The sequence below is a fragment of the Strix uralensis genome, chromosome 4, assembly GCF_047716275.1.
Source record: "Strix uralensis isolate ZFMK-TIS-50842 chromosome 4, bStrUra1, whole genome shotgun sequence".
NCBI classification, from domain to species: domain Eukaryota; kingdom Metazoa; phylum Chordata; class Aves; order Strigiformes; family Strigidae; genus Strix; species Strix uralensis.
In genome coordinates this window covers 128,944,444-128,958,781 of record NC_133975.1, presented here as the reverse complement: position 1 = coordinate 128,958,781, position 14,338 = coordinate 128,944,444, and the positions used below count along the sequence as shown (strand labels likewise).

The window sequence follows — 14,338 nt, the reverse complement described above, 5'->3', positions numbered from 1 at the left end:
GGAGGGGGAATATTTGCCGCTCTCCTTGTGGTTATCACATCCTTCAAATTACTAAAAGAGGCTGGGATAATAGGTCTGGTGATTATATATAGGCACCATCTGCTCTGTGGCTGCTTCCTATCAAAGTGCAGTTAGGAGAGTGCAAGAAGGATATTTTCTCTCCAGCTATATTAAGACTCTGTTTCCATCTCGGCTCCAAAGCAAAGCTCTCCGCATGCAAATGGATCAAATGCGCTGTAATCAATGGCTCAGTTTTGGCAGCCTTGAAGCTGAATTTTTTTTTTAAATTTTATTTTCCCTTCAAGTTTGCTGTTCCCATTCGTTATGCAATTTTATTCGAGGCTGGTTGCTCTGCATTCGATGTTTTCTTGTAACCATAGTCCCCCCCGTCCTGTTTGCTGAGCAATATAGTCTCATGTTAGCTGGCGCAGAGATCTGTGTCATAACTCAAATGCAAAGCAATATCTGAGCAATCGGGAATGTTTCGGAGGATGATGAGGGCAGATTTTTAGGATGCATGTGCTGTCGGTATGTAGAGGAGGTGGAAAGCTGAGCTGAGTTAATTTGGAGCAATAATGGGAAAGAATTAATGCATGTTTGATGATAGCAGCCATGGCTATCCCACTGCTGCTGGGGACTGTTGGGGAGCATTGCAGAGCTCGGTATTTGGTAATATGGGGAGTCATGAGGTGTCCCTGCTGGGCAGTAGCTTTTGCATCTTCCTATGTGGGGAACTTGTATCAGCACTAGCGTGGCCAGCAGAGACATGGAAGGGATCTTACCCCTGGACTCGGCACTGGTGAGGCCGCACCTCGATGACTGGGTTCAGTTTTGGGCCCCTCACTCCAAAAAGGCCATTGAATGACTTGAGCGTGTCCAGAGAAGGGCAACGGAGCTGGTGCAGGGTCTGGAGCACAGGTCTGATGGGGAGCGGCTGAGGGAACTGGGGGGGTTTAGTCTGGAGAAGAGGAGGCTGAGGGGAGACCTCCTGGCCCTCTACAACTCCCTGAAAGGAGGGTGCAGAGAGGGGGGATGAGTCTCTTGAGCCAAGGAACAAGCGCCAGGACAAGAGGGAATGGCCTCAAGCTGCGCCAGGGCAGGGTCAGACTGGCTCTTAGGAAGTATTTCTTTGCAGAAGGGGTTGTTGGGCGTTGGAATGGGCTGCCCAGGGCAGGGGGGGAGTCCCCATCCCTGGAGGGGTTGGAGAGTCGGGTTGACCCAGTGCTGAGGGATCTGGTGGAGTTGAGAACGGTCAGTGTGAGGTTCATGGTTGGACTGGAGGATCTTCAAGGTCTTTTCCAACCGAGATGATTCTGGGATTCTGTGATGCTGCATTTGCCCCTCAGAGGCCTCGAAGACCCGACAGGCTTTTCTTCTCTCCTGGAGCTGGTAAGATTTTATGCTCTTGGAAGAAAAAGATAGAAGAGATGGAATAAGAAGTTGCCAGCCCAGAAGGAGGGTGCTCAGAATGGGGCGTGTGAGCCCCCGAGAGCTGGAGGCCAGAGGGATCCAATAAGGCTGAAATGCAGAGGAATTTGTTCTGCCAAATGTGGGCCATGGTGCTTACAAGAGAGAAGTACTAAATAGCTTTTTTGAATGAGTGAAAGCAGGTGAAAAGAGACAAGGGAGGAGAAGATCCCAGATAAATCGGGGAGGATGGAAAAGGCTACAGTGCTGTAGCAAAGTCTTGTTTCTTTCTGGGTGAAATTTCATGGATGATGGTGGGGCAATGACTGTGGGACATACAACATGTAAGATGCACGTTGTCCTTCTGCATTTTGTCACTCCTGAAGGTGTGCTGTCTCCCTGCACTCACTCCACAGATTTTTAATGACTCTTTAGGGATTATTGGATCCTAAATTTCTTGGGGCAATACCAGAGGTTTCACATTCACCCCTTCGATTAGCTTAAGACTCTTCTTTTCTTACTCGCAGTTTCCCACAGGTTGCCTATTGATACGTAAAGGATGTACATCTTCCAGCTTGGCCTCCTGAAATGACTGTAACTGATGGAGGGGTTTCTCCATCTGAAGTGTAACGTGTGGTAGAAGCAGATGCTGTTGGCAGTCTCAGCAGATGCTCCTCAGACCAGGGAGCTGGTAGAGGCACTGAGGAGCACTGGCTGCTGCTTGAGCAGAGCAGATGCTCTTGGACATCTCTTCTGGGTGGAAAAGGACCGTAGGAAGGAGAGTTTCTGCATCCCAGCACCGTTTATCTAGCTTGAGTTGTTAGCAAGGGAGGAATTTCCCCCGGGAGGCTCCTAGCAAAAAATCAGTGAATTTGGGGATAATTACTTGGCTTGGTCCAGCACAGCAGTGTTGTTATTAACGGACCGGGATTCCCCAGGGCCGAACACTGCTTTTTCTGTGGTTTGTCTATAAATGTATGAGAGAAACCACCTGTATTGTCCTGGAGATCAGGGTGTTGCATTTACCCAGAGAGCAGCGTGGTTTAGGGCAGCACCTTCTTGCAACATGCCTCTAATCCTCCATCCCTAACACCGATTCCCACCTCCCCGAGGCGCCGTTTCATGTATCCTTTTGTCTGCGAGTAAAAGCACGGTCAGGATTCACACTTGGTCTGTCTTGCTCCTGCCTTGCTGGATGCTCTGGTGGGAAGCCCCACGCAAGGACCTTGAAAGCAGCTCCCGAGCTCCTGCTCCTCAGCCAAGACAAGTTGGGCTTCCTTCCAGAAACACATCCCGTCGGATTGCTGAAGCCACCAAGAGCTGCGTTTACACGCCTGTAGATGCAGCCCCGCTCCTGCTGCCACACAAATGAGTAAATAACAATAACAGCAATTCCTCCCGGAGCTAAACAGTGGCTCCACGTGTGCTCGTGCCATACAGGGACTCGCAAAACCCTCTGCGGTCGGCAGAGACGTCCCCTTCCCCGGCTGAGCCTGGATGGGGCCTCACACGCACTTCTTGGAGAAAGCAGCAACAAATGGGTTATTGTTTCTCTGTTCAGCTTCTTGAACAGGAAACCGTGTTTAAAAACGTCATTTTTTAAAAAGAATTTGCTTGACAGGCTTTTCTGCAGTCTGTGCTTCTTTCTAATTTCTCTGCTCGAGGCAGCACTCTGCTTATATCTTTTTTTTTTTCCTAAAGCACACAGCTACCCAGTGGCTGCTTGCATTTAGGACCCTTGTTTTCACCCTCTGTGACTTGTATCAGCCTCTGATTCAGAGGCAAGGACATGGTTTATCCAGCACCATACGAACGCAGTTAAAGTCACAGCCACAAAACCCAGGAAGAAAAGAAGAAAAAAAAAAAAGGCACAAAGAAAAGGCTCCAAGGGTTAGGGGATGTTGAGCCGAAAAATGTTCCATCAGGTTCTGCTTCAGCCATGCTGGAGCTGCCCGCAGCGGCGCGAGGAGTGGGTGAATGAGGTGCCCAGGAACGAGGCTGGGTGCCAGCCAGGCAGCGTGACCCACCGGCAGCTGTTTCCAAGGGTCCTCGGCACAGAAACGCTGGAAAAGCCGTGAGCATTGGTCTGCCAGCGCGGGGAGCCTTCCTGGAGAAGAGGATGCTTCGTGACGGGGGTAGCAAGCAGGAGGAGAGGGCCGAGTTGAACTTGGTGGTTGCTTTGTGGGGGGCATTGCAGGAGCTGCTCAGTATTCCCCCTCCGTGGGGGTGCCTCCAGGCTGCACAAGAGACTGTGTGGATTAAAACCATCCCTGCTTCCTATAGCAAACTGGGGTCAAGCTGCTGCTCCAGGTACCTACAGACCAGAAAAGGAAACGGGCATGATCAGATGCTGCATGAGGATGCACCGTAACCAGCTTTGCAGTCCAGAAGTGCCATTTTTAGTCTAAAACCAAAAAAACCCATCTCCCACAGAGTTCAGCATGCACCTTGCAGCGCTTTTTCTTTTCTCCAGCTACATGGAGGACATTATTCTGAATTGTAATCGGCTGTACAGACTGTGCGCCGGTATAAAGGATTGTGAGGTTGTTTTAAAGGTCCTCGGATATTGGGGACCCAGTGAGGCCCGCGCAGTGGTAGAGGGCACGCCAGGACTGGAGATGGTCTGAATAATCCTCTGTACCCAGCAATGGGTCTGGCTCTTGTTAGAAATGCTCACATCAGCCCCACGTGTGTCTTGTCAAGGACTTTTGCAGCACTTTAAGCCAGATTTAATGAAGGGTGCATGGGGGCAGAGGGAAAGCGAGCACCTTGTCGGCCGTCACACGCTGTGTGGAGGAAGGTCTGCCTGCAGAGCCCAATTCCTCAGCTCTAATTACAGGAATGGGTGGCTTTTCCCTTCTCAGGCTGAAAAATTGGCCCGAAACCCTGAGAAACCACAACACAAATGTCTGACGCTGTTCCTCATGGTCTTCAGTGAACAAAAACCCTCTTGAAAGTAGCCCTTGCCTACCAAAATAGGCAACACCACTTCAAAAAGGAAGAGAGAATAAAAAAACCCCTATACCCAGGGCTTGATGGGGAAAGCACTTGCAGCCTCAGAGTTTCTATAAGCATGTTGTCATGCCTGCCAGCCCAGCCAGTGTTTGGTCTGTGATAAAGCTGGTTTTGCCCAGGGAGGTGGTGGCCCCACAGGGATGCTCCTTGCTACTTCATCCCTGCGGATGCAGCCGTCTCCTGCGATGGGGAGCCCCGCGCGCCACGACGGTTGCATCATTGTCATCACTCCTTCCATCCTCTTAATTTTTTTCCTCTGGGAATATTAAGCCGAGCTTGGTTTGAAGCCGGAGGGCACTTCGGCAACACCTTGTGCATCTCGGCACGGTTAGCTCCAGGTTGTTTATCACATTTTTCCCTAGGATGCAAAACATCCCAAGCTCATCTCAAAGGCATTATATTTAGCAGTAACTGCTGGATTGCAGCTGACCCTGATCTGGAGGCCACGAGGAGCTTTCTTTCAAGGAAACAGAGTCTGGTGTGGGCTGAGCACAACCTCTGCGGCCGTTCAGAGCCGCGGTGGTGGAAGAAAGAGGCGACACTAGCCCACTTATTGTGGGGAGGACCATGATCTGCTCTGGCCCCCGTCCCATTGGATACTCGGGTGGAAGGAGCTGGCAGGAAAACACTTCTAAACCAGAAGTGGGACACGCTTACAAGTTGTAGGGGATCCATGTGCCAGCATGGCTTGCACTTCGGAGCGGTGGTTTCCTCTCTTTGTTCATCCAGCTTGCACCGCTGCGGCGCTCAGAAAGGCAGGCGTGCCTCTGGCCGCCTTCTGGAAGCTTATCTTACCCTAGAAGAATATATTAGGTTTCCTTTTTAAATTAAAGCTTAAGATTTTTGTAATTTAAAAAAAAAAAAAAAATGAGGCTGAGCGTAAAGTTTCCTTCTCCTGAAGTTAAAGCACACGTGGACCATTTCTTTTAGCAAGAGACTGAGTGACCTGTCCCAGCTCGGACATCAACAGCCCTGGGTTCACCTTGGCCCATCCAAAAAACACACAGGATTGTCAAAAGCAGGGAAGGACCTACACTAAACTGTCCCTTTGAAAATCATTAGCTACATCCTCTATTTCAAGAACTTGAGGGCATGAACACAGGCAGCAGTATTAATAAATATGCACATTTATTAATCCCCTTCCTGAGGGTTACAAATTAAAAGAGGGAGAGGTGTGTGCACACCAGGCAGGTGCCTTCCTGGGGTTCACAGCATTTTTAAGCCTGAGCACTGATGGAAACTGATAAGAGGGTTTGCAAGAAACTGTTGCTCACTGGTGTCTGTTACAGCCAGAAAGGCTTAAGCGGAGCCTAAAGTTAGTCCAGTGCTAAGAGCTCTTAAATAATCTCTGGTACCAAGAGTAGCTGGGGTCGTTTCAAAGTGCTGGTGACTTTTTTTGCTTGTGGCATCCTTTGCGGAGGAATTATCCCTACTGCATCTCGTGAAGATGTGTGAATTGACTCATAGATCAGTAAAAAATGCTTGTGGTTTAGTAAAACATGGTCTGTTGGACTCCAGTGTTGCGTTATCTCAGGGAAAGAAGTGGAACTAATTTCTATATGTTGCACTGGATGATTTCTAATTGTTCCTGGCCATCCTGTGGAGTTCATTATTTCTCCTCCAGCCGACACCAGCTTCTAATTAGGGGACATAAAATTAAGATGGAAGAGCAGCAGTTTGCAAGGGTATTGCTGCTCGGGAAGGAATCTGGGCTGGATTTAAGCCAAAACTATCCTCTCGTTTGCAAGATTTTGGTGGGGAGAGGATGTCTTAAATGCTACCGGGTACCCGCTGCTGCGTACACCCTGTAAGAGGGAGGACTGATGGAACAGCCCTTCGCCTCCTAAAAGGGGGCAGTTGGCTCCTGTTCTCCTTGCCCGTTCCCCTGCATCTCTCCTTCATTCAAGGGGCACAAATATTTCCTAACCCAGAGTTTTTCTTACAACAAGTGCAGGGTGGCTCCTATCCCCCCAGCCGTGTGACTGCGACTGAGAGCAGCAGGCACAGAAGGGGCTCTGGTGCTCTGCAGTGCTCAGCCCTGCTGATGCATTTCAACTGATTCAGCATTTTTTTCCCATATTTTCCCTCATTTTTATTATTTTTTAAATTCTAAATATTTTTTTCTCCTGGGAGGATGATGTGACATCTACAGAGCCCCGTTACGGTGCTGCTTTTGGGGTACAGTTGCAAAGCCAAGAGCTGAAATAGCTTGGCCAAGACCTTCTTCAGTATTTCCCCATCAGGATGCATCACAACTTTAGGAAACATAACACTGCTCTGAAAACAAACCCAGGTCCTCGCTGACATCCTTTTCTGCCAGGAGACTTCTGGAAGATGTTTCTATAGTTATTTAATGGGAAGGGAACAAATTTTTCACCATAAGCCGTTCCCTTGCTTTCCTGCACAGCGTGGTGTTAGTGTTATGTGCTGGTAGAAGAAAATGCTTTCAGAAATAGGAACAATTTAGACATTGCAGAAATCCACAGGTTTTTGGCCTCATCCATCAGCTGCATGTGGCACCAGCTGCTTTTTACAGGTGCTTAATAAATGCAAACGAGCTCTGGTGTTTTTCTCTCCCCTCCTTTTATAACCCTGCTACTTGCTCATTTTCATTCCGCTTCTGGTCAGCAGAGATGGCTTTGATGGCACGTTTTCCCCTGGGCTTCAGCTGGGAATTAAACCTGGCTTAACTTTTAAAGCACACTGGCTGGGGGTTTTCCACCAAGACTCGTTTATATTAGGAAATCACATGTGGAGAAGCCGTGAGTGGTTTTGATGAACTCCTACCAGTGCGAAAACAGGGGTTAGGGAGCTTTAGTGCTTTGGTGCTTTGGGAGGAAAAGCAACAGGAATGATGAATTTCCCCCAGGTTTTGTAGAGTTAAGAAATTTGGTTTTGAAAGAAAAATTGGAAAGTTTTTGCTTTAGTTTCATATGGGCTGAAAGGTCATTTTAACCCCTCTGCCCTCAGATTTCCCTCGAGCAGAAAATCTGCTTTTCATTTCACCTACCCTGCAATGAAGCTTAGAGCCGCTAATTTTGAGAAATTAGTGTCCTTCTGCAGAATTTGCTCTCGTTTCTAGATATGAGACCTTGTTAACAGACCAGTGCAGATGTTCTGTTAGTGATCACGATGTGATCCCACCTCCGTACCCAAGGGCACACTGAAAATAGCAGCGTTGGCTTGGGTTTGATGCAAAGCAGAAAGGACCCTCCCGTAGCGCTGGATCTGGATCTTGTCCCAGTTATCCCAGACACAGCTCGGCTGGGCAACAGCTAGATCCAGAGATTGTTTTGGTCTCGGTTATCAGGAAACAGCCCCCATGAACTTCCAACTAATTTCATTGAGAGTAACTGCAATAAAACATTAAACAAGTGATTAACATCCGAAATCCGTACATTAAAATATAGTAACTGCATTTATGGTTTAACCAGCAGTTTAGTGACTTTGTGAATGATGGAATTTGAATTTTGTTAAGCCAACAGACCAGTCTTTTCATACATTTTTCATTACAGGAAACAAAGATAGTTTGTCCATATCCATCTTTTCCTCTAAATATTACCCCTACTAACCAACAGACCCAAGGAAAAGAAATCTGAATCTTTAAGGAGATAACTAAAAATGAATGAGACAGTATGGAAGAAGAGCAATGAAAAATGGAGACCATTCAGTAAAAATTGTATTTCAAAATCTATTCAGGTTGCAACACTTCTACCAAAACCTGTCAGAAAAATCTATGATTTGGGTGTTTTTAATACTTTAGCCTACATAAGACATATTTCTGTGCTTGACTGAAAGGCAAGTAAATACCTACCCATTGTAAAGCCTTTCTTGAGAAATAACTCCAAATCACTGGAGCTGGTGCATCGCTCTTTTCCTAGACGGTGTTAAAGTTATTTGTTAAAAACAAATTCAACTTGGTGGTGTCAAAATTTCAGCCAGGAAATGCAAACCCGTATGCAGCTGGGAAGGAAAAACAAATCCAAAGCTTTTCAAAGATCATTTTTTAGGGGGGATTCAGCCTCACCTCTTTGTCGTGGGTGTGTTTTCACCGCTGCTTTGGGTGTTTGTTTTTGTGGAGGGTTAAAAGGCATGTGCTTGGAAGCGCACCTGATGGGTGGTTGAGCTGGGATGCTCTCATTGCTGGTGATGGCTCAACTAAGTGCAAGATCTTAGTAGGACTCAACAAGGCTTAGACACTTCTATGGATGATAAGCACCTCTGTGATGATGTTAAGCTTGTACTTCGAGGCATAAGCCAAGTCCTAACCCAAAGGGAGAAACAAGAGCAGCTTCCGCTGGGTCTGTGTGAGGACATTCCCATCCTGGGGATTTTTATGCCTTTCCCAGAAAGATATGGGTCCGGATGATTTTAGTGGGGCAAGTTTCATGGCTTCAGTGTAGTCGCTTGAAAATTCCCATTACACCTGCAACAGCAGCGGTGTCTTCCCTGCAAGGCTCCAGGGTTGGCGAGAGACAGCAGCCAAGCACCTGCCACAGTCCCATCCTCGGGTTTGCTGTCGGTACGTGAGTCCGCACGGGGAACACCTCCAGAGCTGCTCGATTTTTTTTTTCCTAGAGAAGCAATCCACTTTTCTTTAAGCAAGCCAACATAGCTCGTGTAACCCCATCTCCTTGCAGGTACTCCCGTCCCCTTTGCTTCCTGGGAGGCAAAGCGGAGAGCTCAGGGTAGGATTCAGCTAGCCGTGGGCACCGCGAAGCCATCAGCGAAGCACCGTGGCCGACCACCACGCATTTTATGATTTCATTTAATTTTTTTTGCGGGGGACTTTGCTGTATCCCGGGCCGCGAGGGGGGAATAACCTCTTTGATTTTATTTTTTTTTCAGTTCTCTCAGGCCAGACACACCACAGCCCTTTGAAACGCTCTGTGTCCCTTACCCCACCCATGAATGTGCCAAACCAACCTCTAGGACATGGATGGATGTCTCATGAGGACTTACGAGCTAGAGGACCCCAGTGCATCCCTTCCGATCATGCCCCCCTGTCTCCACAAAGCAGTGTAGCCTCTTCGGGAAGTGGTGGGAGTGAACATTTAGAAGATCAGCCTTCTGCTCGTAACACATTCCAGGAGGAAGGGAGTGGGATGAAAGGTGAGTGAAAAAACAGATGCCTCCCCCCCGACCCCGACCCCAGCACCCAGAGGCAGGAGGGGAAAAGCTGTTTTCCCGGCAGCGCGGGGCTTGGTTGGTGGTTTTGGGTGAGAGTCCTCGTAACCATCGGGGCCTTTCAGCGTTTCTTCCCGGCTTAGGAATTTAGGTTTAGGGGAATAAGTTAGGTTTTCTTTTAAGCAGCGGCTGGTCCTGATCTGACATCTTCTATGGTTGGGTGCCGGTGGGCTGGTTTTGCCCCAAAATCCTGCAAGCTGTCACCTTTCCAAAAAGCTGGATTTTTTCCATAGCCTGTGGCTTTTGGCTGTGAGTGGTGCTCTTTTCTCTTTCTTTTTTATTACGGTGAAAAATAGCTTAGCGTAAGTTTAGTAAGCCATGTGTGATTTACCATTGTGGTGTTTGGTACCCACCAAGTATTTGGGGAAGTTTTAGATTAAGATACTTGTTTGCAGTGAATTTATTCTGTGGTTTTTGATTGTTTTTCCCATTATGCCTGCATTTCACAGAGACTCTTAGCAATAAATATATGCGATCCTGTTGGTAAACAAGGCAGAAACTAAACCCTATTGCTGCAGTCAAAGATGGAGAGCAAACTTCAGGCTGTGAGGAATAAATAGATGAAAACTGGGCAAATGCACAGACTGTATATTCCTGTGACAGACAAAATGACTAAGAATGAACCCGCAGCTATCAGAAGTGATTTAAACAACTGCAGTTTTCATTAATGCAAAGCAACTCAATTGTGTAAAGACCAATGATGTATCAGAATAAGGAAATAATTGTATTTTTTAAATAGTCATAAGGTCTGATTTTATTCTAATTACAGACAAATCTAGATATGTGTAAATCTCTGTAAAGTTGAACTGCGTTTGACTTGGCACTGTAGGACTTTGATGTGCAGGAGATAAATGCATGAAAAAAACCCTCGTGGTTCTCCAGTGAGATAGATGTTCGGGGCTCAGCCCTCTCCCTGGCTGGACTTTGCACCATAGCGTTGCCCTGGGGTGGGAGCAATGGGCTGTAGATGTCACAGGAGAGTTTTCTGAGCACAGTGGCCTCACAGAGCTGGGCTTTTCTGCTCGCTAACGAACACCTAATCAGGTGGCACAGCCAGGGAGTGTTCCGTCTCCAGTGGTGCTGTGGGCTCAGTGCCAACCTGTGGCTCTCGCTGCCTGCGTAACCTTATGGTGGCCCGGCAGGCAGGCAGGGTCAGAGGGGTCACCATGAGCATGTTGAAGGCTAAGCTGCGATCAGCGTGAAGGGTCCACAAGGTTTTCCATGCTTGGGGCCGGATCCTGCAGTCTGTCAGGACAGGGAGACCCCTTTTGGGAGCAAGTGGTGCAGAGGGGTCTGTTTAACACTATTTCTCCACATTTCTGCCAATGGAGCTGGGGGGGAGATCGTGGGGAGCTTGGCTGCCTGTGATCCACAGTTGCAGCTCTGGGACTTGCACAGTTAGAAACTTTCCAGTGCAAAGCAATCGATCTACAGCCAAATCTGCAGAACCCAAAGGTGCTATTGCCCAGGCTGTCCATGAGCAATAATCAATTAAATAAACTCCATGTATTAAGACAGCCTGTGGCTGCTGCATGCAGCCCTCCGAGGGGAGGTGGCTGCCTTTCCTCGGGCCATCCCTTCCCAGGCATCCTCCTTCTCTGGAGGAAGATTTGCAGACATCTAAACCTGATTCCCCCCCATTGCTGTCAGCCAAATTGCTTTTGTCCCACTGTCTGGGGATGTGCAAAACAGATGTCTACAGCCTCTGGTGTCTACGACTGTCGTGTCCTCCCCCTCCGCTGTATTTTCTTCTGACTGAACCAATCCAGTTTCTTCCCAGATGGTGTTTTCTAAACTTGGGGTTGTTCGTGTTTCTCTCTGCCAGGTTTTTTGCAGAAAGTCCGTATTTTATTGAAGGTGTGTTGCCCAAAACCAGACTCGGGAGCAGAGCAGAGACTTGCTTGCCGTACAGACAGCGTTCCTGTGACTGTATAGCTCATCGTCCTCAAATAACACACCACGGCAGGCTGCGTGTGACCCATTGTATCCCCACAGCTTTCCTGAAAAAAAAAAGTACTGCCCGTTCCCTGCCCTCAGTTTGTGCCATTTCTTGTTCCTACAGAAACGCACAACTCTGTGCATTTTTATTGGGTTGCATCTTATTTCATCCAGACCGGTTGCTCGGTTTGCCAAGTCCCTTCTCTGAATTGCAGCCACGTCTCCCTGTGCGCCTGCAGGCTCTCGTGGCTCGGTGTCACCCGTGCCTCTGGTCAGCATGCTCCTTCTTTAACACCCTCCAGGGCATCCAGGAGGATAGTGGGGAAACCAGACCCACGTCAAAGGCCCATCCAGCCTGGCTTCCACAAGAGAGCCCCATCCAGCATGGCTTAGCAGTTCATCTCCCCTAATGTCACCTATTTCTGTCCTTTCCATCTATCTTCGTGCTCTATTGTCACCTATTTCTCTCCTTTCTATTTATCCTCATGCTGAAGGAAGAGAGTCCTTTGGCTTTTTCCCAGGTGTTTCTCTAGGGGGAAGACGCGGAGCCCATCCATCTGTCTGTCCATCCCTTCCTGGGGCACAGCTTGGGGTGCACTGGGAGGAGGGTTTGGGTAGAGCTGGGGGTTTCTGCGGCGAGTACGTCCATGGCTTAGCATGATGTGCCATAAGGGCACTTCTGAAGATGTCCTGTGTATTGGCCTTTGTGTATATATATGGCAGGGTGAATTGTTTTCCTTCTGAATTTCCATGCCAGCACCCAGATATACATGTGCCGGCCAAATTCTGGTGTTTAATGCCTATAGGGGACGATGGATGTGAGCAGCATGGAAGTCCTCGCTTTGCTGCTCACATCAGATGCAGCATTTCTGACAGCCGTGCCATGACTTTGCAATTAGCTCCCGGTAATCGGTGATTAAAGAATAGCTCTGCGGGTGGGCGGCTCACTGCTCCGTGGGGAGCATTAGGGAATCTGACTTTCCAAGGACCATGAAATCGCCTTAGATGACGTTGCACCTCCTGGTTGCCTCTTCCCTGTGGGAAGGGGGAAGACTCCACCACCATCCCTCTGCATGCTGGGGTGGTTCTTTCTCCCCTGCCCGCCCCCAGAATTGCCAGCCCCACTGGCAAGGGGGTTCTGGGACCATCATAGCTCCCCAAAATTAGGAGGTGGTCCAGGGGGGGCTGATGCAGAGAGAAAGAAGAGCTGCTTCTGTGCTCTGAGGGTTGGAGATGGGTTTTCTGCAGGGTTTAATGTCTATATGAAGTTGCATCTCTCTTCTGAAAGTATCCCTGTGGGCTTTGCCATCAGCATGGATGTGTACCAAAGGCGCATGCCCCCACAGACATGGGATCAGGTACACTGAGGTAGACATGTTGTCACTAAAATGGTGTGGTTTTGTGCTAAAATGAAGTTGAGATTCAAGCCTGCCAGTCCCACGCTGGAAACAGAGGGCTTTCTGCTAATAGCTTTTAATTTTTTTAAACAGAATATCAGTTTAAGAGGCCTCCGGTAGCAGGTTTTAGGACTGTTGTATGTTGGGACTTTTGGAAAACAGCAAAGTTCAGCCTGTCCATGCTCAGTAATGGCTTTTCCTCGGTGTTTGGTGTGGGGTTGATCTCCTTCTGGGCAGCATTTGAGGAATTTCATTGAAACGCAAATCCTGATGTGTGCCGGAGGACGGAGAACGTGAGCAAAATGCAGCATTTTGGAGCCATTTGCATCCTCTTCTTGGATGCGAGTGGGGTTTGGCATCAGCCTGGGCAGTGGGCAGCAGGAGACTTCTGGCAGATGTAAGAATTGCCTTAGGGGACCAAACCAATGGTCCATCTTGCCCTGTCCCCTCCAGTGATGAGGTGTTGGTTTGGGAAGAGGTCTGTGACGATCCTTGACTTGCATCTGGCACTCAGCAATGTGGGGCTTTCTGGACAGAGACTATCCATACTGCGGGATGTCCTCCTCGCATCGTCTCATCCCTTTCCGAAGCAAGTCTGGCCTCACGCTTTGCAGTCAGATCAGCCTAGAAAACCTTTGAGGTTGGCTACACTAGTGAAGGTTATTGGACGTGGCCATTGAAGGTTGTCCTCACGCTGTCTGTGGGGATGCTGAGCAGAGCACCAGCACCCTCAGCAGCCCCATCATGGCAGCAGAAGCACATAGTGGGTAGAAATCCCTCCTGAAAATGGTGCAGACCCCCATTCCTCCTCCCCCTCGGTGGGCACGTTGGGCAGAGGAACCCTGTCAGGGCAGCCTCGCCACCAGCCATCACTCCTTGCCCTCGGGCTCCCCTGTACCAACAGCCCCTGCCTGCCATGGGACGTGGGGTCCCCCCCCCACTCGACATATACCCCTTACATCGACTTGGGAATGATCAAAGAGAGGGGAGGTGTTGCTGTTAATTTGTATTTAGCCCAAAAAAGACATTTCCCAAGATCTCTCCATTCAAGGTGTGGGGTTTAGGGTTGAAACACAGATTTTTCATTGTTACTGCACCCAGCGTGGGTTGAAACAGGGCTCCTGGGTGTCTCGCTGGCAGGGAAGGGGACAAGGACTGATGGACAAGGGCATTATTGCTGGGAGTGGAGCGTGTGAGCTCTGTAGGCTAAGGCAGAGCTATTGTCGGGTTGTAGGTGCTAAATAAAGCAGGTCCCGATTTGGCACAGCATTTGAAGCCTTTAGGATGCAAACCAAAAGCGTCATCACAGGCACGGTGTTGAGCTGCAGCACAGATATCTGCAGGGCTCCCCTCTCCCTTCTGGGGTGTCACCACGGGTCCCCCAAACCTGCAAC

At 48.9% G+C, this 14,338-nt stretch overlaps 1 protein-coding gene across 4 annotated transcripts in view; it reads left to right on the top strand.

Moving 5' to 3' along the window:
- The window catches only part of SAMD4A (sterile alpha motif domain containing 4A), a 109,201-nt gene that overhangs the window by 75,574 nt on the left and 19,289 nt on the right, over positions 1-14,338 (top strand). For 3 of the 4 annotated variants that reach the window (XM_074869173.1, XM_074869172.1, XM_074869171.1), the window contains exon 4: positions 9,271-9,534. The exons of the other annotated variant lie outside the window; for it this stretch is intronic. In XM_074869173.1, coding sequence (XP_074725274.1) covers positions 9,271-9,534 — 264 coding nt within the window. The remainder of the gene's footprint in view (positions 1-9,270; positions 9,535-14,338) is intronic. 4 annotated transcript variants of the gene reach the window in all.